A 26,930-nucleotide genomic window follows, 5' to 3' on the forward strand; every position below is an offset into this window, starting at 1 on the left:
CAACATACTAATCACTGAAATGTATCTGCGGTGAGTCCTCTGAAGTAGCCTACATAAAGCCTAATGTTTTCGCTGCTCGGAACACCTTTTTTACTGCACCCAGGGGCAACAGAAAGTTACACTTGAGTAAGTGCAAACTATAACTGGCAGTGAGTGCATAGCCAGTTGGCTGCAGCAACGGGCAGTAAGAACACTGCCTTCCACTGTGGGAAAAACACTGTTGACAAGCTATCTCGAGCTAAGAAATCTCATGACGCTAAACATGCACAAGTCGTAAGGACACGCGGCTTAATGAAGACTGAGGAAGTAGGTTCACTGCAGAAATCGCACTCAAGTGAGGTTTAATAAACATACAAGACACGCACAGAAACGCAATGTCAGGAAAATTCAATAGAACCTCACCATCCTTCAGAGAATAAAAATTCCAAATGGCACATATAAACATCCCAGACAGGAATGTCGTAGGTCCTGGCCAGGGAGATGGCCGCATGTAAAGCTTCTTGGTCCAGTGTGCTGTGTATAAGCAAACAGAGGCATCACTAATAAGGCACAGCACAAAACCACAGCCCACCAGTTTGCAGTAAAGTGCTTTTGGGAAGCTTAAACGGGTGTCTTTATTTCTGATTATTTCTTAAATAGATCATTCCACTATAATTGTCCCAACTAGAACGCTCGCAAGAAATCAATTTTAATCAAATAGTTGAAAAAATTACACCTATATAGACATTAGTTCTAAAGCATTTTCTCAAGATATTTTGAGCGGCAAAAATTATTTTGCACCCATTTGAAATTCATAAAATGACAAAAAACCAGCTAAAAAAAATCTCTATAGATTGACCATTTTGCGCATTCTTTCAGTACTTGCTTTTTTGCATTTTCAGAGAAACATGCTTTCATTATATAACAGTTGCTCATAATATCTTGGAAATTTTCACTCTTTATAGCATAGACAAAACTAAGTAAATTGTAGTGTTTTCGAGAATTTTTCAACAAAAGACAACCATCGATAAAATCCACAAATTAATTTTGTCAAGCTCTTCATAAAACACATTATTTACAAATATATTTGTTTTGTCGGTGTGTGGTGGCTTTAAGATAAAATCCTGAATTTGACAAAAAATCCACTTTTGGTCTAAGTTGAGACATCTGTAGCACCCTAAAGTGGTCTAAGAAAAAATTAAAGGAAAAACGCATAAGATTGAAAATCAAAGCGACGTTGTTCAGAGAAAGTTCAATTGAAGTCATTTTAGTTTTAGCGGAGTTTTGAAGTTTAGTCCCACAATTGCATTGTTTTGCTATGGGGGCAATACAAGCCAACTGAATTCGCTGCATAATAAAGAATCGTAGTGCATTTACAACACATGGTTCAAAGCCCTTATTGTTAGTACTCTATTTTCAATACTACAGATAGAGGTGGTAATAAACAGTGCTAGAAATAGTAATGTGAATTAAATGTTAGAAACTGTTACTATTTGGAACTGTTACCAGAAAGAATACAAAGCTATGGTTGAACACATGTGTGTTTCCAACGATAGCTTGTCAGACTTGCACTGCATGCAACTTCTCTCTATATAAACACCATGGGGCACTGTTCTCGAGGTGTCCGTCATGGACGGCCCATTTTGACCGCTGATTAGCCGGAGCGCAGCGAGTAGTGTGCCCCTGATTTCGATGTTTCTTTTGCAACATCATTTTCACATCATGAGGGTTTCACCACTCTTGACACAAATGAGAGGAAGGCAATGCGCTTCTACACAACGACCGTAGCATCCTGAGATCTGCTTTTGGTCCCGTGAATACTATATTCCACACTTTGACTGTGATTCCGTGGTCTCATTGGCTCCTGAATTAAGTTTAATATGGCTACCAGGTCAACACACTTGTGAAGGTTGGTACGCATTCCTTGCATCGCTCCATGCCTTCATGGATTGCCGTTTTCTCGAGTAACCGAAGCACTCTGCCAAAATAGATATTTCCATTTGATGGACAGTCTGATAATAGCACCCAGGATCAGAACGCAATGGATGACAGGACAATGTCACTTACAGAGCCATCCCAAGAATTGTTTCTGCCTTGTAGCGATTGTCTTCAGCAAAACGCTCCACATCAATGCTTCCGCCCTGCCTTTTCAGCAGGTCGGCCTGAGCAAGGTCAGCCTGCATCTTGCAGAACTTTGAGGCAAGTTTTGTGCAAACAAGTGCATCGTCACTAAGTGTGTCTTGGGTCTTGCTTGACACCTAAAGGAAAGAGAGTGAATGAAGGTTGCAGTTCAAGTGGAAAGTTGATCCATGTCACTGGTCAATGTGGTCAGTACAGTGCAACTATAATCTAGCCTTACTAACGTTTGCCAATACAGTGGAATAAATGCATGTATACAATTATCACTTCCATGTGTAAATAATTTGCAGCTATATTTTACAAGTGAACCTAAACTCTTAATTTTTGTGGCTTGATAATTAATCCAAGGATTCTAAGCCTAATTAAGAAATGTAACAAGGCATACTTCTACAGTACACTCCCATTAAATGGAGCTATACAAGTACAAAACCAATCATACCAGAGGCAGTTGTTCCGTTTAAGCAGCACTAGTCCTGTTTCTGTTTATGAGAGTCTGCTGCAAATTTCAAAGGCAGAAAAGTACACAGCTGACATACATACATGTGTTTGAAAGTGTTCTTTTGCACAAGTTTTCTTTTACATGAACTTTTCAGTTGTCATGCTGAAAAGCTTTCAATGGCTACAAAACAACTTAAAGCCTTAAATGAAGCTTTGAGGATATTAAACAATGAACAATTCAAGCAATCAGTAAAGGGCATCAGAATAGTCCATGTAAACATATCTAGCTTATGAGGCTTTACTGTTTTGCTGTTATCTGCTCTTCATTTGTAAGTCATTGTAAATCAGCACAAATCCAGTGTGCTGAAGCACCATATCGAGTTCTGGACCACCCCAGCCACAGTTATTTTATCTCCCGTTCAAGCAGTGCACAGGCCACTTCAATACTCTTGTGGGTGAAAGCTGCAGCGTTCTGCATAGCACATGACGCACATTCCACCTGGTATACACGTATACTATTCCCATAAACTATATTGGGTTACATGATTGGGTTAAAGCGTATCACTTCTGGAATTCCTTCAAAATTGGGATCAAGATTATCATTCGTTTCCATTCAGGATACATAATTAACACATGCATGGCATGGCATATGGAGCAACACTCCGCTAGAATAAAGAGCATCCTGCTCGCTGTATTAGGTAAGCAACCAGGAACCACTGCAACAAAAAATTAGTCTAGAATATCAGCAACACAGACGAACGTAACACCAAAAGAACGTTTTCTTCTTTTAGTGGAGAATTTTCTGCACATTACACAGAGACACAATGAAAAGGATACATAAGAAAAAGGTTCTGTTTATTGGTTTTGTTTGTATGTAAAGAAAAATTCTGTGCTCTGTTGCCCATGCATATGAGGTGGTTATCTAGAGCGTATAGCATATGTGCTTTGGTATGGAATAAAATTCAATTGTTAGTCTGTGCTAGTCCTTGTGCATTCCTTTTAACGCGATAGCGGTAGAGAGCTCGTGTCGCAGAAATTCCGCTGTCAGCATCGGCACCGTTGGTTGTGAGCGAAAAATCGAGAAAGAAGCAAACAAAATAAAGAATAAAGTTTTTGGTGCCAGTGAGGATCAAACCCGAGCCGTTCGCGTGATAAGCCTACCACAAAACCACGATGTCACTTGCAGCTGCTTTGAGAAAAAACACTACATAAATGCCATGTGGTGGAAGGAGTCTCCTTAACCCATTTCGTTCGACAGGTGTCATGTCGAAAACAAGCCCATTTGGCGGTTTGTAGGCGCATTTGGGAGGCCATCAAACTACGTCGAAAAAGGCCGGGATAGTGCAGCCATCACCACTAAAACACACAAAAACTTTCAAACAGCTCTAAAAATGGACAACTATGTGCATCTAGTGGAAAACATATCATGCATTTCCAGAGGCGTAGAGGAGGCGTTGCGTTGATCAAGCAAACAGCAAATGCTAGATAATGTGCTGCCATCTGTGAAGCATTGTGAGACTCTTTATGGCAGAGGCAAGTGGCCACACTGCACAGTCACTGCACTACTATAGATACGTCCTGCTTGCGTGCGAGCGTGTTTATGTGTGTGTGTGTGTGTTTGTAACAAACCATATTAATAAGCATGCAGTTAGTGGTTGAAGGGCGCACTAGGGGCCAGATTTCACTATCACATTCAACTCTTAAAGGCGAAGCTTAAGAGTCCCCCAATTTTTCGTTGAGTCTTTATGTGGCACGCACAGAAGTGTTACACTATGGGGCCAAACCAAGTAGCCCAACATTCTGTGTTATTGTTATCCTCTTTCTTTAATTGTCCTCATTTACTATGTCTCTGGTGATGCTGTTCTATCAAATGCGAAATAATAATAAAAAAAATGACAACAAATAGCACAACCTTATTTTCAGGTCTGGCAGGCCATGTCGCCAATTTCCCAAAGGGTGGGTACCCTCGCAAGCTACCACGCCCTTTGTTCTGCCAAACGCCAGGCCACAAGTGCACATGTAGCTGTTCTACTGGTAGTTATCTGGTGGCAGCTATTCTATGCCTCCAACAGAAGTGGCAGATGCTAGACTATTTCACCAAGGCTGTGGTGGGTCAAGGTGCAACCAGGAGCCTTTACGAAACCTTATGGGGTCACTTTTCGAGATGAGCAATCATGAACAACCAAGCGCCTCTTCCTCTTCGATGTACTACTCCTCTATGCCTTGAGAAAAACCTGACGGTTTCCTGTCGTCACTTGGGAATTGAACCCGGTACCTATCGCAGTGGATGCAGATGTCCAACCACCATATAAACCGGAACATAAGTCGAAAATTTTTCAATAAAAGAACGAGCTAAAATCGCCCCTCATCTTTTATAGCGGTGTCTAGCCGACAGTGCACCGCTGTCTGGCAACATGTGGTTTGCATGTGCATGAGAAGCTGGACACGGCCATATTCGCATTCAAATCCAATAGCAGGTTGTTTTTTTCTCTCTTGTCTGTTTTTTTGTGTTCGTGATTTGCCTCCGATCTGTTCTAAGTTCTCGCTTCGCTTGACATTGTGTTTTATTTTTAGTGGTATTTTTTTTGTCCACTGAATATGAGTAGCGGTACGAGAAGGCAGTACTCAGCTGTGTTTAAACTAGAGGTTGTTGAGTTTGCAGAAGCGAATGAGAATATGGGTGCTCAGCGCCGCTTTGGTGTATCAGAAAAAAGCGTGCGCTGTTGGAGGGTGCAGAAAGGGAAGCTGAATGTGCAATCCTCGGAAAATTTCATTTCATGGGAGAAGTGCGGTTCATCCGCAGCTGAAGGATACGCTAGGGAACTTTGTGTGGGAAGTTCATGCGTGCTCGCTGCCAGTGACCGTTGATACCATTCGTAAGAAAGCTGTGGAACTTGCTCGAGAAGCTGGGCTCACGAGAGAAGAGTTTTGTGCACCATACTCTTGGGTGCGTCGATTCATAAGACGCAAAAGATTTTTTTTCCGGTGGCACACATCCATCTGTCAGAAGTTTCCAGACGAGTTCGAGGACAAGCTTATAAACTTTCAGGGCTTCGTGAACTGGCTTCGGGAGCAGAACAACTACATGATGGGGCAGATTGACAATCCCGATGAGACCCCCATGTGGTTTAACATGCCTTCATTGACCATGATCGTGCAGCATGGCGCCAAGGATATGAAGCTGTTGTCCACTGGCAACGAGCACTCGCGCTTCACTGTCAAGCTGGCATGCATGGCAGATGATAGAAAGCTTCGACCCTTTATCATTTTCAAACGTAAGACAATGCCGAAGGAAGTGTAACAAGTCTTCCCGCCTGGTGTTGTCGTTCGCGTCAACAAAAAGGGATACATGGACGAGGCCACGGTGCTCGAATAGATTCGAGTAGTCTGGAACCATCAGCCAGGTGCACTGCTGCGTCTTTACAGCATGCTGGCGTTAGGTGCGTTTTGTGGTCACTTAACCGACGCTGTGAAGGGCGCATTGGGCGATGGAAAAATGGACCTCGCCGTGATACAAGGTGGTATGACGTCCACCCTCCAACCGATCAAAATTGTGCTAAACAAGCCGTTCAAGGGCCGAGTGCGGCTCGAGTACCGAAAGTGGATGTCCGGCGGCAACCCAAAGACACCGACGGGCTGCCTACAGAGGCCTTCACTTGCAACTGTTTGTGGCTGGGTGCTTCCCGCCTGGCGTTCCTTGCCAGATTCTATGGTGGAAAATGCTTTTAAGAAATGTTCCATCAGCAACTCGCTGTATGGCATGGAAGACAGCGCACTGTGGGAGGCGGTCAGCGACAAACCCTCGTCTTCAGAAGACAGTGGTGCTTCGTCTGAAGAATAGGAACAGTTGCGATGATGGTTGAGGGGAGCTCCGACGATCGGGGTGCGGTGTGCAAAATTGGCAAATAAATGTCGTTCGACAATTTTCGGTTGTTTTCCTTTTTTTTCTCTTTTACGGTAATCTGAACTTGGGGGGTCGACCTATATTCCCACTTGACCTATAGCCCGGTTTAAACGGTACGTAGCCACCACTGAGGCTAACAAACACATTCACTCTATTTCTGTACAATAATATCGTTTTCGTTTTTTTTACTTTCTTTTGCCAAACGTATTCACTGTATGTACTTTTTGTCGCCCTCCCTGCTCGGACTATGGTGTCTGCGTTGTTCTATAAATAAATAATTAACTTATTAATTAATTAATTAATTAATTATCTAGACCACACAGCATACCTCTTGCACCACCTGCTGGGCATCAAGTGAAATCAGTCGATCTGTGTCATCTGGATTAAGGGTGACGAGGACCAAGAGTGAGAAGAAGTAGGAGGCGACGCTTAAGACTAGTGGTGTGCTCGGCAAGTTCAGGAAGAACTCTTCCACCTGGTCCAGCTGAATAGAAAACAATGTGGCATAATAAGCACTGAATACCACAACAGGCAGGGACAGTACCACGGTGTTAATAAGGGCAGGATGTATATCAAATCTCGCATTGCACAATTTGGCACTTTTGGCCGAGGTAGACATCCTCCGATTAGGCAAAAGCATTGACCAGACCTTAAAGCATGCAAAACAAGTACATTGCATTTTTTTTAATACAGTGAGCAACGGAGACCTCAGTAGTGCTGCACTCTGCAACAAATTGCAGAATTCTAAGATCAAGCAGACAACGGACCATAACACGTGGCAACATTTTTCTATGAGCATGAAACAGTGTGCCTAGACGGAACACAAGGCGTATGTAAGTGTGTACACACACATGCATGCACACGAAGTTTACACAGTTGCAACAAACAAGGGCTGCAGGGTCAAGATTTTGCAACAATCACATCTGTACATTTCTTACATTTTGCTATTGTCACTAGCTCGAACAGTAATATGCCACTACTTTGATGCTTCTATTGATGAAACAGCACAATGTATTGTTGAGAAGGAAAAAAAGAAAACAGAAACAATTAGACATCGGTTCTAGCCATGATAACTCCCGACACACACAGAACTTGTTTACAAAAAGAAAATTATTATGAAAAGATCTTGGGGGGCAAGAATGCTGTATAATCACAGATGGCAGCTCCACTGTGTTGTCGAGAAATCTACATCTTTTAAGAGAATGAGTACTCGCTATTAAATAAAAAATTTTTATGGTGAAGATTTTATGATTACAACATAGTATGCAGGGACACTGTACACGTGTCGCTTTAAATTTGAGTGCTGCTCTAGACTACGAAGATCGGTTACTGACAGATGAAGTCCCACATGATAGGGTCATATTTCGATAAAGGCAGTACAAAAAACATTTGTCTACAGTTCTCTGGGCCCATACTGAAGAAACCTAAATAGACAAATAATCTAGCCTCCTTCACCATGGCATTCCTCATACACCGTGAGCTTCTTCAGGACACTAACCACAATAATACTTAGAGAGTGAATGCTACAATGTAGCGAAAGTTTGGGGCCGAAGACATTTACAGCTAAGCAGACTGACATTGTTGCTAATGAAATGCACTCACATGTTGGACACCAAAAAGGCAGCACATCGCCAGAAGTGTGTCATCTGGCAAAATGCCCTTGGCCAAACCAAGTAGGATGGAGCTGCGGCTTTCTGCAAAACAAACAAATGATCAGACAATGCTGTACTGATGTAAGAAGCATTGAAGGTTCAGCAGCAATCAGCACAGACTGAGAAGTGGGCAAGTAAAAACATGACAATGCATACCCTCATGTTTTAGGGCTCGCCACTGATCATTGCATCCTCTTTCTTAAGACAGGTACTTCCTGGACTACAGAACTATGAGGCAAGCCACACAGTGATTGCACATTGGAACAGGCAAAGAGGGTACCTGACTTCTCTTTTCCCACTCCTGTTTCAGGTTATTCTGCAAAGCAATGTTACACTTGGCTAAAAAAAAAAAAACTGCAGAACTTGCACTTTTAAACTCTTCAAGGACTGAGATTCCACTTTTGCTGCTGTGTTCGAGGTTAGCATTTACTCTCATGTTAATTCATAAGCTTTTCATTGATACAAGCTTGAAGTGTAAATATCGAAGCACCGTAATTGCACAAGAGACTATTAAATTATCAGGAATTGCTAATATATATGGTAAAAAAGCACTGAGCATTCTTAATTCAGCTATTACCTATCCGAATTACCGTGTGGAAATTGAACTTCACATCATCACTACAGTTCACCATGAATGGTTTTCCTATTTGAGTTGAAACCTACATGACGACCATCTAAAATGAGCGAGAAAGGAACCTGCTCGATGAAACTAAGATGACCGAACATTTACCATATGAGCACTGAGCTGAGGGTGACTTGTCATCAATGGCCTCTGCAATCATGGATGCCCTGAGAACATTGAAGAGATCGACCAGCACGGGGCTCATGTTGGGGCTGTCCCATTTCCCACATGATGGACTGTACTGTGAAAGAAGACACGTGAAAAAATGAATTCCATGTGCACAACGCCATTCCTAGCAAAAGAATCTTGACACTACCTATATGACATAATGCAATACACTCGGCCATTCATTAAAGTGACAACCTCATCATGCAATGCTTTGCTATGTGGTGAAGAATGCAAAATGTACTGCAGTGAAGTGTGCGCAGTGAATCACTGTGAAGTAATACCCCAATTGAAACAGAGACAGTCACAAGGCCTGGCACACTTTGCTTACTCATGCATACATGCACTTTCTGTGGTAAAATGCATTTTATTTCTGCTTTATCTAGGTACACTTCACCGCAATGTATTAAACACTCTTCTCTGCAGTACATTTAGCAAGCTTTTCCACACAGTGCTAATGTATAATCATAAAGCTACAGTAAACATTTTGTTCAAGCTTCAATTCACTGCATCTCTATACTGTATAACGACTGACTTCCAAGAATTAAAAATAAGTGACCGATGGCCTCGTTTACTTGAGGTAGATTATGCGAAGAAGGATTAGTAGAGTGAGCTGTTTGGCATGGTGAGGCCGAGAGTCCAGATCAAGTGGGCCCTCCACTCACTTACCGAGACATATTAACATACTACACCAGAGCTAGACACAACGTTCACCCGCTACCACCGTCGTTCTTGCGAGAGGAAGAGGTGGTCCTCTGCCAACTCCAAATGCATACTGTCCCCAACCTCCTATCCGTGCACAAGTTTCACCCTGACCACTACGCAGACTCTTGCCAGGGCTGTGGCAGCCCCCCGATGATACTTCCCATCACGGTGGAGAACGGCGCAGAATTCTTTTCTACCCTTCCCATCGCTCTGCACACCCCTTACGCATCTAAGAGCCGTGGAACGATGCCCTCTGCGATAGGCCTCCCAAGGTCCGCCAGGCCTTGGTTCAACCAATCCGGGTGATCACCGACATCATTACAGGAAACCCAGACTTGGGTTTCCTCCCATATGCTTTATATGTATATATATATTTAACAAAATGTTTTCTCTCTCTCGGTGATGAAAAGATGCAACAAGAAGTGATAATAAAAACAAAGTTTTAAGAATAGTTTACTAGCACTTGAAAAGATGTGAGTGGGGAAGCATTAACACAAGCCAAAGTATTTCATTATTTTATGATAAATTGCCGTACCTTGCTCACATAAACATCTTGAAAGACAGACTGGTAGAAGTGTGGGACAGCAAACTGCTCAAGTTCGGTGTTGGAGCGGACCGTGGATGCAGTCCTCTGAACTGGCTTCTGGCGCTTGACGTTAGTGAGATTCCTGCACAGCAGCATTTTGTTAAAAAGAATTAAGCAAGAGACAGAAAAGCATACCAATCCTTGGGTGTATAAGAAAACAAACGAAAAAGCACCACCGCTTCAGGCATAACAAGTTAAATAAGAAGCCCTACACAACAGAATGAGAATGATGCGTGTTAGTTACTTGTAAAAACTCGTAGACAGCAACACAGTGCCAGTAAATGTTATTACTATGCACAGCTGAAGTAACTTTAGAAGTTATAGGCTACAGAGACACTAAACACTAACCCAGTGGTCACAAAATATTTTTGGCTTGTGTTTATTTGTTTAGGAACCGAATACTTGTGATATTGTTATTGAAACAAAGGAGAGAATTGATAAAGCTTCTTTCTAACAAAAAAATGTTTCTAAATACACAGCTACCTTAGTAAATACACATATTTACACAAAGTTTATTGCAATGTGCAGCAGTCCTATGTGCAGTGTAAATTAATGTATTTGGAAAAAGAACAAGTGAAAGAAAGTAGTGACTTTCCAAATAACATCAAGTCAAATATTCATTCTGATGTTTAGGTGTCTTGGTCACAATTACTATGAACAGGTATCGTTATGATTACGGCTTATCCTTATTTATATTTTGCGTGTCTTTGTGTTTATGATTCTGCTAGGATCATGCAAAGCATCACAGTACTTAATTTAAGAAAATGCTCCAGAATGTCACAATTTATTTTCTGTTTATATGAAGTCTCTTATTTCAATTATGCAATTTACTAAATTATATCTCAACATCTCAGTCCAGTGCCTGTATTGACCATGAATACCATACAAGCTTTTCACTGATTTATACAGGAACCAGGAGATATAAACTAAGAAACAATTCATGCGAAATGGTGAGTCATCTAGTGCTGCCAGTTGGCGACAGCTCGCACCTGACTGTGCTTTTCCAGAAGTCAGCACTGCCAAGGGTTGTCAGCATGGAACGAGTTTTCCCCGCCGTGAAGCCTACGATGCCCCAGGAGTTCTCTTGGCTACCGTCTGACTTCACGGAGTCTCCAGAGCCCCACGAGGACACCTCCTTGCAGTCAGGCAGCTGAGTCTTTGTTACAATGCAAAGCAGAAGTTATACAGGTGAGTAACTATCCTTCTAATGAAGCTTGACTAATACGAGAGTACTAAATTTCTGCTAGAAATTTAGTTTCGCCGGCTTATTACTGCCACAGTACATATTTCAACAAAGGTAACTGTTGGCAGATAAACAGCACTAAAAATAAGACTAAACAGACACAAAAAAGGACAATGCATGAACTGGCAACTGAGAGAACTATTCATGAAATATGGCTTTTATATAATGATTAAATTTAAAGAGCCTGTCACTTCATGATTTTCACTCCTCCTCTTTTTTCCTGCCTATATATGTATAAAAGCTGCCATGTATGAATCAAACCTTTTTGTTGGCAGTCACTGCACCACCCTAAGCTCACTTTGTTTTGTCCGGTTTCAAGCACTTATTTCCCGTCATTAACCAATGAGCTCACCAGCATGCATTATTGCAATAAAACAAATAACACACACAAGCACACAAGAGGCTTAAATGTAGCAAACCCAAGCTGAAACTGAGAAGCTGGTGCACTGTGGTTGTGTGGATTTAACGTTTACTGAATGTCTACGATAACACCATGTAAAATAAATTCTCAATGCACGCGAGTGACCCAAATCCACGAAGCAAGAAACAAAATAACGGTTCTCCCATGTGTACATTTGAATGAATTTAAATGCTCTGGAGGTGCATAATAAAGCAAGGACAAACGTATAAAGAATAAAGGTAGGGCAGATGCCAGCAGGCTGCTCTTACGGATTCTCTGCTAGCACTGCCGGACACCTCGTCCTGAGGAAGATCAAGCTGTTGGTAGATCTCCTGCAATTCCAGCATCTGGGTAGCCTTCAGGAGCTTGTCCACCGCAGTGTCCGGACAGTAGCAAAGAGAGAATGCAAGCAGTTTCTGCCTGGACCATTTTTAGTGAGAGGGTGAAAGAAAATGAGAAAGAGAGAAAAGCCTGCTTGATTTCTATCAATCAATCAATGTACATTTGTATATTGCCACTTTTCCTGCATGACTTTTTAGGGGCCATCATGCATTACCTAGCTGCAAGAGCACTTGGCATTTTCTGAAATTTCGTGGTTCTGTAAGTTTTCTTGATGTCGACTAAAACGCATTCATATTACCAAGTAACATTTATAACAATTATATAAGCAAAAAAAATTGTAGTAGGGATATTTTTGTCATGGAAGTGAACCATAAGTGTTCTAGCCCTGTTAAAAAGTTTAGCAATGAAAACAACGTAAGGTGTCTTCAGTGAATAATGCCAAAGGAGTATGAAAAAAAAACTAGAAAATGCCGAGTTCTATAGTAGCGCAAAACAAGAAACAACACATTACCGAGCGGCAAGATCATTGAACTCGGTGCATTCTCCAAGGCTCTGGCATATCTTCCAGCCTTCAGAGTGGTACCCGGCCATCAGCTTCTGGCAAACTTCATAGCAGTGCTTGTAGTCTGCATCCTAGAGAAACACAAGAATCGCAAGGTGCAACCAACTGACACGATTCAGTTCAGATCGAAATTATCCGAAATAAACATGATTGTGTTTTGCAATGGCTTATTTGCTTTGGTATGCAGTTCAACTTGCTCCCTTCCAATCATAATCGAGTGACAGCAACCTCTACAACACTTAGAGATTTTCTACGAAAATGTAAGCCACAAATGAGACACTGCTTTCAAGGTTTTACTTCTTGTGTCATCCCAGGGTTTAATATAAAACTGGCACCACAAATTTGAATTATTTGCCAAAATGTCAGGTGAAGAGAGACAGGGAACAACCTTGCTCAGTGTGAAATTTGTAAAAACAATGGAGTTGCAGTTCTGCGTTTCCCTTGTGATATTTTGTGATGTTTCCAAGTTTTGTGAAGGTGCCAGCGATTACCTACGAAATTTTTAGAGTACATATTCATGGAAAAGGATGTATGGCAGGCCCTGCCACACTCGCTCCTGCTACAGGGACCTTAAGTGCCGTTCACGCTTGAACCACGCTTTTTCACTTCACAGTGTGTCTACCACTTTGTCTGTGACAAAAGCAGCTATGCCTTCAATGGGTGCAACACGGGCACTCTTCTGTCATCACGCTTAGCCATAGAACAGCTCCACTGTTATAACTTGACACAATTATGCATTTCTTGGTGCCACTCAAACAGCGTTAAATAATATTATAAGTAGCTGTACAACTCCAGCATACAACACAGGAATTTCTCTATAATTACCACATGTTAAAAAAGTATGTGTGCGCACATGCCAGGCTTAAGTAGCTAGGTATTCGAAAGTTTCGAATATTTGTCGAAAATTGCATTTGTAATATTCATATTTGATTCGATGATCACATATTTGAAAGCTCTAATATTTGAAGTCACTTGAATATTTAAAATTTTCAAACAATGGCTTGCATGTCTTATTGTAAAGAAATTTCGCTTTTGTGCCTTTATGATAAGCACACCAACAGCAGACTGTGCAGCAATTACTGCAACTTCCGCAGGAGTGCTATGATGCCTGCAAGGAAATACGCGTTAGCGTAATAACAACTATTAATCACGACAAATGTACCAATAATAAGCATCTTAAAGAATATAAACCATGCATTCTGCCTCCTCGACAGTACGTGTGGCTTACAGGCTTAGCGCTGTTACAGCCTTTAAGCAGTAACACTGTAAGTGCCCTGATCATGCAATTCACTGCTGTGCGCCCTTGTGTGCGGGACTGCTTTAATAAATTGTGTATAGCTTGTGGAAAAAAAGGCAACTTGCCACCGCTGCATTATCCTGACAAAATACTAATCAAACCTTTGCCCGGTGCAGGGCCGAGCAAGCATGATGAAAAAAAATTTCCCTACAGAAAGGAAAGTGTATGCGTATGTTAGAGCAAGTGGCGCTGATGAAGTAAGCTTCCTAGGCGAAGCACCGCACTCAAACAACTAAAAATGCTCAGCTTGGCGATGCAGTAGTTAATGCGTATTATACGTGTAGTTGCACTGGTTTTCACTAATGTATCACCGCAAAAACTTATGTGCAGGTGACGAAGAAAGGTTGACGAGTCGTCCGTCAGCTGTGCCACTATATATAGCTATATATATAGTTCGCTGTCATATAGTTAAATGACCTGATAGTAGCGCGTCATCATGCAAATGATCTGAAGTGTCTTTCTGTAATGGCAAACAAAGAAAAGGCTATGCGATTTGAGTAACAATTTAATGGCGTTATCACATATATTTCTCTGTTGATAACAGCGACGCACCTAAGGTAACAGATATTTGGGCAGTTACTGCATAGTTACGCTGCGTTCTTAATGGTGCTTTTGGGAATTCGTTGTACGCACATCAAACTCCCACGGCAGCGTCTCCTGCAATAAATCCTCAGTAACTCTGTTGCTCAATATTGCCTTTTTTGCAATGGCTAATTTCCTGTCGTCAGCAGCCAGTGCAGTGAAGGTACTCACAATATGGCAATAGGGTGAGTACTCCCGCCACCGATAGTTGTGGCTCAATTAGAAAGAAAGAAGAAAAGCAAAAAAAGAGGCGTGTTTGGGGCATCTTTTCGTCGCACTAATGTAATCAGTTTATCTCGCGTGCCTTCCTTGCGTTATCACAGTGCCCGGTACTCCTTGGTCACAATCGCGCGGCTATCAGCGTGACCGAGCACTCTTACTAGAAAATGATGAGCGCGTAGTTTTCGAGAAAGGGAACGAAAGCATGCCAGGTAACAAGTATTGCTGTGTAGTTGAAAGACGCCTTAAGTACTCCTGCTTGCCTAAGTGTCTCGACCAGTGAGTGAGAACAAGGGCAAAAATGAAAAGAAAATGATAAAATCTGGGATCGAACGGACTAAAACTGAGAGTCTGGGAACCTGCTAACTCGAATGAATTGTGGCCATCTAGGGTGCTTTAACAATCAATTGCTTAGATTTAAGTACACAGGTGTTAATTTTTACATTTCCCATCATTGAAATGTGGCTGCCATGGCAAAAATCAAACCATGGAGCGGCCCCGTATTCACTAGTCATCATGGCAGATACAAAAGCTTTTTCTTTTGCAGTCAAGAGCGACCACATAAAAAAAGAAAAAGAAGAGAGAAGAAGGTTGTTCAGCATGAGAATTGAACCGAATACATCACAGCCATAAGCTCAACTATTTAGCACAGTCATATGCTTCCTGGCAAGCACAGATGGTGGCATTTTTTTTTGTGCAATAACAGACTATAGAAGAATAGCTAAAAAGCGTACTGTTTTCACCATAGTTATGTGGTAAAGTAAAATATTACTGATGAAAAAATTGAATCTCTTAACCATTTGATATTCAATTCATATTCGAAGCTATGTATTCATATTCGATTCATATTAAAAATTTGATATTGCTATTAGTCTAGTTTGCTGGTTTCAAGCATACAGTACACTAATGCTCTGACTGAAATCATACCTCAAGGGCAACATTCGCAAGCAGAGAGAGAACAGCTCCTTCACGTCTTGCTGTGTCCTCACCGTACAAGTGCAGCAGTTCCGCCAGCTTGAGCATCTAAAATTGTCACACAGGAGACAGAGAGAGGATGCTGTTCAGTGTGATTCGTAACGGCTTAGTTTCAGAATGAACTGAATGTCACGGAGTCTGTCACGGACAATCTAACTATCAGCGGACAATGCTTGTTCTGACCACAAGGCACAACCTTAGAGACAGACGGTACCTGAATTCCTCCAAATTCGAATATTTCACTATTGTGCATACTACGTCCAATGTCAAATAGTAGCTTCCACTAAGAATAAAAGCACTAAAACAAACAGAAGTCCTGGTATAAAATTTGTTTTCAGAAATTGAATGGCTACTTGATGAATGGCATGCTGACAAATGCTGCTGCAATGCATTAAATTAATTCAGAAAAAGTTGCTGGACACTCAGCTTGAGGTTGTAAGTTCGATCCTGGTCACAATGAACTGAATTTCATTAAGGCAGAACGTAAATATATTTGTGTATGTCTATTCATGAATGATATAGAACTCCGCGGAGTAAAAGTTAATACAGTCTCCCATTACTGCAGTTGATATTCATATTATGTTATGGGCACAAATAAACCTTGTATACATTCAATTAAAATTGGGCTTTAAGGCAATTCCAAACCGTCTCTTGAAATTGCACACACGCCCGCACGCACGCACGCACGCGCACGCACACACACACACACGCACACACACACACACACACACACACACACACACACAAGCCTCACCTTGTCGGACTGTTTGTAGGCATTTGGTGTGTGGTTTAGAGCCTCTCTGATCAGCTCCATCTTATCACAGAGTCGAGCTAAGGAAAGAGTGCAAGGGTTGTACATGCGTCAGTAAATCAGAGAAATCAGACTACTTTAATGTGTTTCTCTTGAAGTTGCAGTCATGCTCCATCTGAGACTGCTATTCTTTTCTGTATGGATCACAGATACGACATTCAATTCATGTGTTATGCCATTGCGCATTGGTGTGACATTACTACAGTGTAATCTTGCTATTATGTTCTATGTTGCTAAATTTTCTCCAGCGCTTGCACTGGGAAATGTTGGTCATAATCGAATTCCAGTTCATCTATGTTAGCCCCAAGCTTCTTAAATTTATATTTCCAGCTATGTTGAGTGCACCGAAGACATGACACTGAGAGAGGTCGCACTTTCGTTTACTCTTGAACGAAATTTATGGTTACTTTGCAGTCCCTATTATGCTACAGACTAGAATTGCCACTGCCTCGTTTAAGTTGTTACTAGCAACAGAATTCTTCAAGACTCATGACGTTGAAAGTGATGAGGTTGCAGATGAAATGACTGAAACGGCCACATTACTATGTACCTCTATGTATGATATATTGCAAGCTCGTTGTGATGTGTACGGCTGCAAGGATACTTGCAAAAGACTATGGGGTGCTTGGCGGATATTTAAACATTTCATAAAAGCACCTGACAGAAATGACAGGTTTAATTTTTTGTGCGATTCACAGCTACAAAAATACCATAAAGGCTTAGTCAATCCAATTACCAGGCAGAAGAAGCATGCACAGCCTTCTATTCAGATTCAAATAATGTGATACTGGATGTAACATTTTTTGTGCTATGTGTATTCTTTCAGTGGTCCCGTAACAAGTGTATCAGAGGATTCTACTTTCTATAATTAATGGATGTCAAGAACTAAAAAAAGTACACATATAAACAGTTTGCATAGCAAAATGGCATGAAAAGTAATGCAGTAAAACATACCTCACTGCTAATGAGCTGCTTTGAGATGCTACATCACATAAAACTAATTCGTCCAATCACCTTGAATGGGAAGTGCAGGAACTTTGAACTGGCTCAACAAAGGCAGTGCTGACAGAAAGTCCAACTCTGCCTTCACTTCAGGAAGCCTATTGTCCAATATCTGCAAACACGCCCTGAGTAGGACAGGGAGTTAAAAAAAAAAAGCAGCAGGTGTTAAACACACAGAACCAATAATTCATCGTGAAAAGGTTTGTGGAACCATGAACAATTTACTTTAAAGCTAAATTATAAACATTAAGAAACTGTCTGTGCACACTCTTTCACCTTCTTAGTTTGGTGAAAAAGCTTTGAGGATATGGTACCAGTATCATAGATACAAATATTTTTTTTTCATTCGCAACTATTGAGACATAGTCTCCCATCGATATAACTAACTTATAATTTATCTAAACATGAGTAAAATGCCATTTGGCTTCTTTTCCATTTTCTAGCAGGAAATCTATCACTAGTACTACCCATACTCGCTTCTCCATTGACGCTAATAACAGCGTGGTGCCCTCTTTCTGTGAGTCTCCAACTTAAAGAAAGCAACATAGTGCCCCATAAAGCATGGGCTCCAAGACTGGTGACACTCCTCTGAATCTAATACATGCCATTTATAGTGGCCAGTGTTGCCTGCTGAAAAATTGTGCAGCCCTATCAGATGAAGTTTCCTACGAAACTGGAATACTCGGTCACAGCCCAAGAAAAAAATGACAGCTCTGCCCACAGCCATCGCTGTTCCTCCCACAAAGGATTTGCATAAATGCTCCATCCAATAATGCTTACTTAATTTTTGACACCAAGCACTTTCTCATACAGACAGACATTTGGGTCGCTGGTTTTAGGTCAGAAACTAGAAGGTCTTGGTAAGCTCATTCAGGGATCCTTACATCGCTTCCAAGCTAACCGTATTGTTTTAGGTAGCAACAACCAAGCTTTATCTCTCAACATGCATAGTATTACATTACCGAAAAAAATACTTTTTAAGTAGAAACTAGCTAGCACAACCGTCTTGGACAGGTCAAGGGCAGGTGCTCCATGGTCCTGTGGGCGGAGCTTACATTTTTCCTTAGGTTGCAAGTGACTACATGTAAATTAGATTTTCGCCAACTTATAGCGCCACTAGTAGTAGCTAGCTCTACCTGATCCGACGGTCACTAATGATTCAGGATCGTTCGTCTGCCTTTCGTGTCCCTTTGAAGAACAGGGCAAACAAATTGCCAAGTACTTTGCACGGCCTCTACTTGCCTCGCAAGAGGAATGCAAGAATCCATGTGCGATGCTGCAGAATCGACATATTCCCTGGCAGCAGAAAGGACCAGATCCACTGAGGTCTTGAATGGCAAGCTGTTTGGGTGCTTCAGTTTGGAGGACATGCCTTCTTGGTTGCACAGCAGCAGTTTCGATGCAGATCCAATAAACTCACGATTTCCTGAACCAAGCAGGGCATGTGCCACCATCTGATTGCAAAGCACAAGCCATGGGAGAGCATTAGCAACACCATTTAAAATGAAAGCTACGTCGGTCATTTAGCTAATTTAATTATACATGGGCAAGAGACAGTAGTCTACATCTCATTCAGCACTGAACAATGCCTACATTTTTACAATTTAGCGTAAATGTAAAAAAGGTAGCATAATATGACTCCTAATACAGTTTTTCCAAAAGGCATGTTTGTAAAACATTTGGATGTGAAAAACTACATACATGTAGTATCGTACTTTGTAAACTTTTCAGTATTCTAATCAATTCCACTGGTTACATATAACATCAGATGCATTGCCAAAGCTTATCATGGTGTAAAAAATGAAGACAAAGTACAAAAAAATTCAAGAATTCAGGAATTCAGAAAAAAAAAAACCTTGAAATTCGGCACCCCTATCAGTAGTAATCAATATGCAGTAGCAAATATCTCAGATGATGACTCAGTATGAAGTACCTTGACACAGTCAGGTACTGTGAGGCTGCTGAAGACGTTCTTCTGAAACAGCAATATATCATCCAAGAAAGAGCTCCATTCATTTTCTGTAAGTGGAGGAGACCTGAAAGAGAGGTTTCGATTGTTAAAAAAAATTAATATACTATTCAACAAGTTAAAACCTTGTTATAGGCATTTATTCAGAAGCATTACCTCGCAACGAAAAAATCCTCCTCTAATAAATATGTGCTTTTCCGTAGCAGAATAAGTAACCGCTCACAGAAAGAATGTAATAAAAGTTGAGCGAAAGTGCTAATAATGTAACGTAATACATATAATGTGAAAGCTTTGGATTCTACTTTAAAATGCGATAATATTGTTTTAATATATTTTATCTCTTTATTTCATTACATGTCTATAAAGAGTAAAGTGTGTGAGCATTATTCATACACTTCATCTTATCACCTGTAAATAATCATCATTACCGCAAGGGTCTGAGAAGCGGGGCTGAGGTTTGAGTGTCAATAAAAAAAGTAACTTGCTGCCTGAACATTCTTTCGCTGTTTATACAGTTGAAACTCGATTTTATGAATTTCCCAACTTAACAAATTCTGATTTCCCCACAGTTGCCCGTAAGCTTGATGTTTTTTTAAACTTGAAGTAAGAAAACAAACTTCACTGCCAAACCCAATTTAACAAAGCATTCCATAAAAAAATGTGTTGAAAAATAAGTTTTTTTAAAATTTATGGTGACTAAAATGTCTAGCAGTGTGCTGCCAGCGTGTTTCCGACATTCTGGCTTCCGCTATTCTACTTTCGAGGCTGCCTTGGGCTCCACAAACCCACAACACAAGCAGAAAGAGGTATTAGCCACTTGCTGGAAAGAGCTTCGTCAGTGTGACGAAGTGGCCGCAGATAAGAACTTTGATGACTTCGTGAACGCCGATGTAGATACTGACACACCAGAAGTTTTCGATGACGAGGAGATAGTGCAACTTGTTTGGGCGCACAAGATGAGTCTGAAAATGTGAACGATACAAATACTGTGGAGGCTTTTACACCCACACTAGACCAGGTGATGAACGCCGTCAACCTTCTCAGGTAGCTTGCTGGGGCACATGAGAGTGCCAATAATGCTTTGATTGCAGTGGGCAGCTACTATGATTGCGTGCTCCCGCAGCCCACGAAGTGCACACGGCGAAAATAATGAGCTTTTTCACCAGGCAATAAATTTGTCATTCTCTCGAGTGAAATTGGTTCTCTAAATTTTACAATGTTCTTAATTTAATAAAATGCTCTGAGAGCCACACTGACTTTGTTAAATCGAGGTTCAACTGTACTGCAGTTTTCTTGGCTTTGATTTTTACAGAGTTTATGTGGTTGAAACTAGATGCTAAGAAACACCAAAAACAAGACAACAACATTAACTGAGTCCCTCAGTTCCCCCGACTATTACTGCGCAAAACAAGTTCTGCCGATCAAGTCGTCACTCAAACCAGGAACAATGAATCAGTAGATATACACACCTCTTCAGGGCTGCAGATGTGACCTTCTTCAACAAGAGCTCGAGTTGTTTTACATCACTGACACTTTCAACGACCGTCTTGATGCAGATTTTGGCGCCGTAACGATGAAAACACTCTGCAACCCTAGAAGCCGGAGGGATAGGTGTGTTTTATTAATGCATAAACAAGTTGCTTGAACATATATACAGTGCTGGAAAAGTGGCAAGCCGCTGTTTTCTGTCAGCCCATCAAATGCAGGTCACTCACTCAATATAGCTTTCAAGAGCATCCAGCTGGTCATGTAAGTGCTTGAGCTCCTCGCTATCGTTTTCACCGCTGCAAGAAAGCAAAGTTCATTGCACCGTAAGGTACACATAAAAATAAATACACAGACAATAAATTGTTGAAACTATTAACCAATATGCAGCAACAACAAACACAAAATAAGTTATACAGTGACAAATAATGTCACTACTAGACCTTTCACCTCAAAGCAATCATGCCGTAGGTGACCATAAAATAGCTTGTCATGAACCGAACTTGTGCATTAGAGGTAAGCAACATACTTGCTTCAAATGAAGCTTCACACAGCAAAGGTGTTGAATACAAAGTTCTGGCTTTTGGTACGGTACTGTCCAATAGGAAACTGCAAGTGTCAACTTTTTGACAATGACAACTCTATCTGCACGAGCCGCAGTCCCCCTTGTTGACAACGAGACCCGCAACAACACGACCCGCAACAACGAGTGAGACAGTAAAGTTGCACTGTATAGCCTTAGGCCAAGCCGTAATAGAAAATTTCATTAAGAGTAAAGGGAGTGCAACCATGGGCTCATTCACCGACTGCGTTTCAGTGTACTAATGCAAGAGACGAGTGCGTAGGCTAAGCCGTGATGCTGCATTAGGCCTCAGCAACAATGAGCTGCAGCTGCGCTAACTATAACTGATTTCATTACTGCAGCCCAACTGTCTCAAGCAAATGTCTGCACAAAGTGCTAGTCTAGCTGTCACCTACATACCTTGCCCCTCGCTGTGGAACACACTTTATGATTCTTTCAATGTAGTCCAGTTGGTCATCTCTGCAAGCAAGTGCAAGACAGCTGTCATAGCCAGCTCAGCAAACAGTCCTAGTACATAATGCCATCGAACCAGCTTTTCTCAATCTAGTGTGACATGGCGGAACTGGGATATTTAATGAGCCACAAAAGACCCATTCAATTCAACATAAAAGCATTTTCGTCAAATAAAGATTAGTTATTAATATATAACCCAATTGACAAAAAATGCTCGTCGAGAAGTAGGTGTTAACAAGCAAGTGGTCTTTTGTCAAATTTCAACGTGGCCTGGCCATTTGCAATGCTGAAACATGGCATGTAATTGACGCTAAGCTACCAAAATGTGATTTGTGCCAACATTACCCATATGATTGCTTACTAGATTGAATTAGGAATGTTGCTTTGTTGGCTACAAACCACCCAAAACAAACAGTTAAACAAAATCAACATCTGCATGCTGAATGCACAGTTACGGATTTCTTTCGCCCAGGAGTCAACATCTTTATTCCCATGACACAAATATCTAATTAGCTGAGAACAAATATGCTGGCGTATGTGGTCATACGAATGAGCTTTTTTTCCTCGAGCAGCCAAGGACTAGAATGACCTTACACAAGAAATTGCTAACTCAAGCCCTATTGCCTTCATTGAAGCGATCACATCACATTATACCATATAATAAAGTGTTCAACCTTGTGGGGATGCTGACACCCCCCCCCCCCCCCCCCTGTAAAGTTGTCTGCGCCGCGTGGCGCACATGTCTCGCCCCAAGGCTTTATTTCGGTGGTGACCACCGCTGGGCGATAGATGGCGTTGTGTTCGCTTTGAGTACCACTGTTGGTAGAGTGGTAGCGCCGGCGGTGGCCCCTGGCGGAAGGCAGGCCTTGGTGGTGGGCGAGGGTTGAGCGAGTCTCTTCTGCGCGTGGCGGCTGCCGCGAACGGTTGTCTGTAGCGTGGGTCCCCGATGCTCGGCACCGCGGGCTTCGCGCCGGGGTCCCACGTGGAAAGTCAGGCGTTGGCGACGCCGCCTTGGGTATGTGTTAGTGTGTTGAGTGTGTTAGTGTGTGTTTATTATGTTATTGTGTGTTTAGTGTGTCACTGCGTTATGTTGTTTGTATGGTAGCGTGTTAATTGAAATTGGTGTATCATTTGGCAGATGATATCGTCGTCTAAATTAGTTAATAAATGTATGTATGTTGTGTGCTTTGTACCGACTGCGTCTGCTGTGTCCGTTCACTTCAAGAGCGTGGCGTGGCGAGGCGCTCGTTCGCCTCGCCGAGACCCCACACTGGCTGTCCAACGTGGAGCTCTTGGAGTATCGGACGACAGTTTTTGCGGTTTAATACAGGGATTTTGTTAGAGCCGGAGTAGTGTAGGCCTAGGGGGGACTTCTTTGCTAGTGTCGGTGGTGTGCTTTGTTGAGAAGCGAGGAGATTGATTTTGTAACGTGTTTGAATTTGTCAGCAGGTTGACTTTCTATATTTTTTTTGCTCGCAAGTGTTGTTATTTTTTGTTGTTGTTAGTTTTCAAAAACGTTGTTGAATTAGAACGAGAGCTATGCGGTCCGCATCTTGGGTTGAGCAAGGCCTAGAGCATGTGGTTTGTAGGCCAGGCCCGAAGCGAGTGAGTACGGAAGCCTCGTGAGTGGTCCGATTTTCTGTAAATAGCTTCTTCTATATCTTTGGGCTCAGGGAGCCGGGCGTCGTTGCTGTCTGGTATTGCGGCTCGACGCCGAGGCGTCATGACACCGCCCGGGGCGGTGGACGCCGATCGCTCGGTAAGCTGCTGTGTGCGGCGAGCGATAGGGCCACCTCACAGAGTGGACGTCTCCTCGCGGCTACCTCTTCTGCGCCTAGGCTGAGTGCTGGGTAGATGCCGGTTGTTGCCAAGCGACTCATTAGGCCTAAGGCTCTGCGCAGCCGCCTGTCGCACGTGGCACAACTAGGTGGATTGTGGGGTTGAGGTGTTGCGCTCTGCTTCCCTCACTTTTTTTTTCTTGTGAGCACGAGTTAGGAAAAGTGATTTTTGTTTTATTTTGATGGGCGTCTCAGCCGCCACCGATGTATTAGCTAGCAGTACTGACCAACGTACCACGTGGACGAAAGACTCGAAGCTCCCTTTCCGAGGACCTGCTCGATTGTTTTCTTTAAAGTTTTTATGTTGTTGTTATTGATGTATTCAGCAGGAGGGATGTCATCCACAGCCGGCTGTCCTGCACATCGTCAGCATCGCTGGACAGGAATGCGGTCGTGAGGTCGGGCGAGGGAGATGCCTGGGACCTGCACAACTGCCTGCAGTCCGGCGCCCTCGCGAGTGCTGGTCGCAACTGGAAGACGTGTCGGCGCTAGCGACGGATCGTCGCGCCGACGGCAACGTTTCTGTTGCGGGGCCGGTATTGAGGTGAAGTCTAGCCGGACAGTGCAGCAGTGTCGACCAGCGGCGGTGTCATGGTGCAAGGACATTATGATCGTGCGATATGATTTTTTTGTTAAAGCTTGTGTAGCTAATTTTTGATTTCGGGATATGGTTTTATTTAAGATTGGGGGAATGTGGGGGTGCTGACACTCCCCCTGTAAAGTTTTCTGCGCCGCGTGGCGCACGTGTCTTGCCCCAAGGCTTTATTTCGGTGGTGACCACCGCCGGCGATAGATGGCGTTGTGTTCGCTTTGAGTACCACTGTTGGTAGAGTGGTAGCGCCGGCGGTGGCCCCTGGCGGAAGGCAGGCCTTGGTGGTGGGCGAGGGTTGAGCGAGTCTCTTCTGCGCGTGGCGGCTGCCGCGAACGGTTGTCTGTAGCGTGGGTCCCCGGTGCTCGGCACCGCGGGCATCGCGCCGAGGTCCCACGTGGAAAGTCAGGCGTTGGCGCCGCCGCCTTGGGTATGTGTTAGGGTGTTGGGTGTGTCAGTGTGTGTTTATCATGTTATTGTGTGTTTAGTGTGTCACTGCGTTATGTTGTTTGTATGGTAGCGTGTTAATTGAAATTGGTGTATCATTTGGCGGACGATATCGTCGTCTAAATTAGTTAATAAATGTATGTATGTTGTGTGCTTTGTACCAACCGCGTCTGCTGTGTCCGTTCTCTCCAAGAGCGTGGCGTGGCGAGGCGCTCGTTCGCCCCGCCGAGACCCCACAACCTGTTGTATATATTGTAACCCACCCCTTATGTAATACCCCAGGGTGGGGTCTTTAAGGAATAAAAGTGAAAGTGAAAGAGCTGAAGTGTTTTTCTGTGCAATGGCAAACAAAAAACAGGCCACGCACTTTTTGATAATGTTACAATGGCAAAAGGAGGAAAAAACAGTGAAAAATATGACGGGACACAAGACGAATTTTAATTTTTGTGCTGCTTCTCTCTCCTTTTGATCCATGAATGAACTAGCTCAAGCCTCCAAGCTTACAAAAAAGGACAAAGAGTGCTTGTTTTTATTGCAATCAATGTCATCTTGAACCTGTTGTTCTTGGTCACATTATAGCAGGCAAACAATTATGAATAAAAAATGATCAACCAGATTTTATCAGTATTGTGTGAAGCCAAATTAGTGAATATTGTCTATTAGTCAATATATATATATATATACACACAGGGTATCCCACTTAACTTTAGCCAGAGTTTGAAAATATGCCTGTACACGTAATTACGACGTGACTGAATGCATGTAGCTCACCGTTGCCTGGAGTCAGACTATTTTCTGTGTTCTCAAATATTGTTTAATTAGATCTGTTTAATTAACTAACCTTTGAAGCAACGAAGATGGATAAAAAATTTCAATGGAAAAGTTGTAGATTGGTCTGCAAAATGTCCAAATAGATAGCTTTGAACTTTGTATCTGTTAAGTAAGTATTAGTGTTTTCTGCTAATTACAAATGCCCGCAAAAAAAAAAAAAAAATACCACGCGAAAAACCCACTCGCGCGTCAGTGCGCATGATGATTCTAGTGCTCCCTAATTTTTTGTGTGCGAATGACACGCTTCCCTCACAATGGTTCACGACAGCGATAAGCAGTCACAGCGGTTATCATTTTTGTGGTCGATCGCAAAACCTGTTCATTGCAAAGCCGCTACCATCGTTGCGGCCCTACCGAGACAGCACAATGGAGCAAAATCTATGGTAGTTCGTACGCAGAACGTTAAGGAGCACTAGAATCCCTGTGCACAGTGGCGTACGAGTGGGTTTGTCACATGGTATTTTTTTTGCATTTTGCAGTCATTTGTAATTAGCAGAAAAACACTAATAATTAATAGATATAATGTTTAAAACTATCTATTTGGACGTTTTGCAAACCAATCTACAGCTTTCTCATTGAAAGTTGTTATCCATCTTCGTTCCTCCAGAAGTTAGTTAATTAAGCAGATCTAATTAAACAATATTTGAGAACACAAAAAATAGTCCCACTGCAGGCATTGATAAGCAACATGCATTTGGTCGCATCGTAATTACGTGTTCTGGCATAATTTTAAACTCTGGCTAAAGTTACGTGAGACACCCTGTATATGTCGATCATAGATTGTATTTAAAGGGCCATTCACCAGGTTTGACAATTTTGAGCTGACAAGCGCAATGTGTAGACGAGGCGTTCACGATCACGTCTGCCAAAATTTGCAACGCTAAGCACTGCGGAAATGGGTCACATTTCAAGATGAACGCTGCTCCCCCACCCCTCTGCCGGCGCACGCCTAAAGAATGAGGGCATGACGTGGGCGTATGAATGATCCTACGTACACGACAATGCAATGACATTGGTCCTCTACGTAGACGACTGTGCTCTGACGTTGCCAACAGTACACCACGTGACATGGCAAAAATTATTTAACACAAGATGCGTAGTTTATGTATTTA

General features: G+C 42.4%; 1 protein-coding gene across 2 annotated transcripts in view; it reads right to left on the reverse strand.

Annotated features, from left to right (window-relative positions):
* Positions 1–26,930, reverse strand: part of LOC119188260 (NBAS subunit of NRZ tethering complex) — a 79,237-nt gene that overhangs the window by 19,423 nt on the left and 32,884 nt on the right. For both annotated transcript variants that reach the window (XM_037436216.2, XM_075895755.1), the window contains exons 27-43: positions 22,060–22,119; positions 21,308–21,376; positions 21,062–21,184; positions 19,557–19,659; positions 18,866–19,077; positions 17,636–17,748; positions 16,565–16,641; positions 15,763–15,858; positions 12,687–12,808; positions 12,103–12,253; positions 11,180–11,346; positions 10,140–10,272; positions 8,843–8,975; positions 8,063–8,154; positions 6,789–6,944; positions 2,047–2,237; positions 403–513 (exon numbers count right to left, since the gene is read on the reverse strand). In XM_037436216.2, coding sequence (XP_037292113.2) covers positions 403–513; positions 2,047–2,237; positions 6,789–6,944; positions 8,063–8,154; positions 8,843–8,975; positions 10,140–10,272; positions 11,180–11,346; positions 12,103–12,253; positions 12,687–12,808; positions 15,763–15,858; positions 16,565–16,641; positions 17,636–17,748; positions 18,866–19,077; positions 19,557–19,659; positions 21,062–21,184; positions 21,308–21,376; positions 22,060–22,119 — 2,109 coding nt within the window. The remainder of the gene's footprint in view (positions 1–402; positions 514–2,046; positions 2,238–6,788; positions 6,945–8,062; positions 8,155–8,842; positions 8,976–10,139; positions 10,273–11,179; positions 11,347–12,102; positions 12,254–12,686; positions 12,809–15,762; positions 15,859–16,564; positions 16,642–17,635; positions 17,749–18,865; positions 19,078–19,556; positions 19,660–21,061; positions 21,185–21,307; positions 21,377–22,059; positions 22,120–26,930) is intronic.

The sequence above is a fragment of the Rhipicephalus microplus genome, chromosome 1, assembly GCF_043290135.1.
Source record: "Rhipicephalus microplus isolate Deutch F79 chromosome 1, USDA_Rmic, whole genome shotgun sequence".
NCBI classification, from domain to species: Eukaryota; Metazoa; Arthropoda; class Arachnida; order Ixodida; family Ixodidae; genus Rhipicephalus; species Rhipicephalus microplus.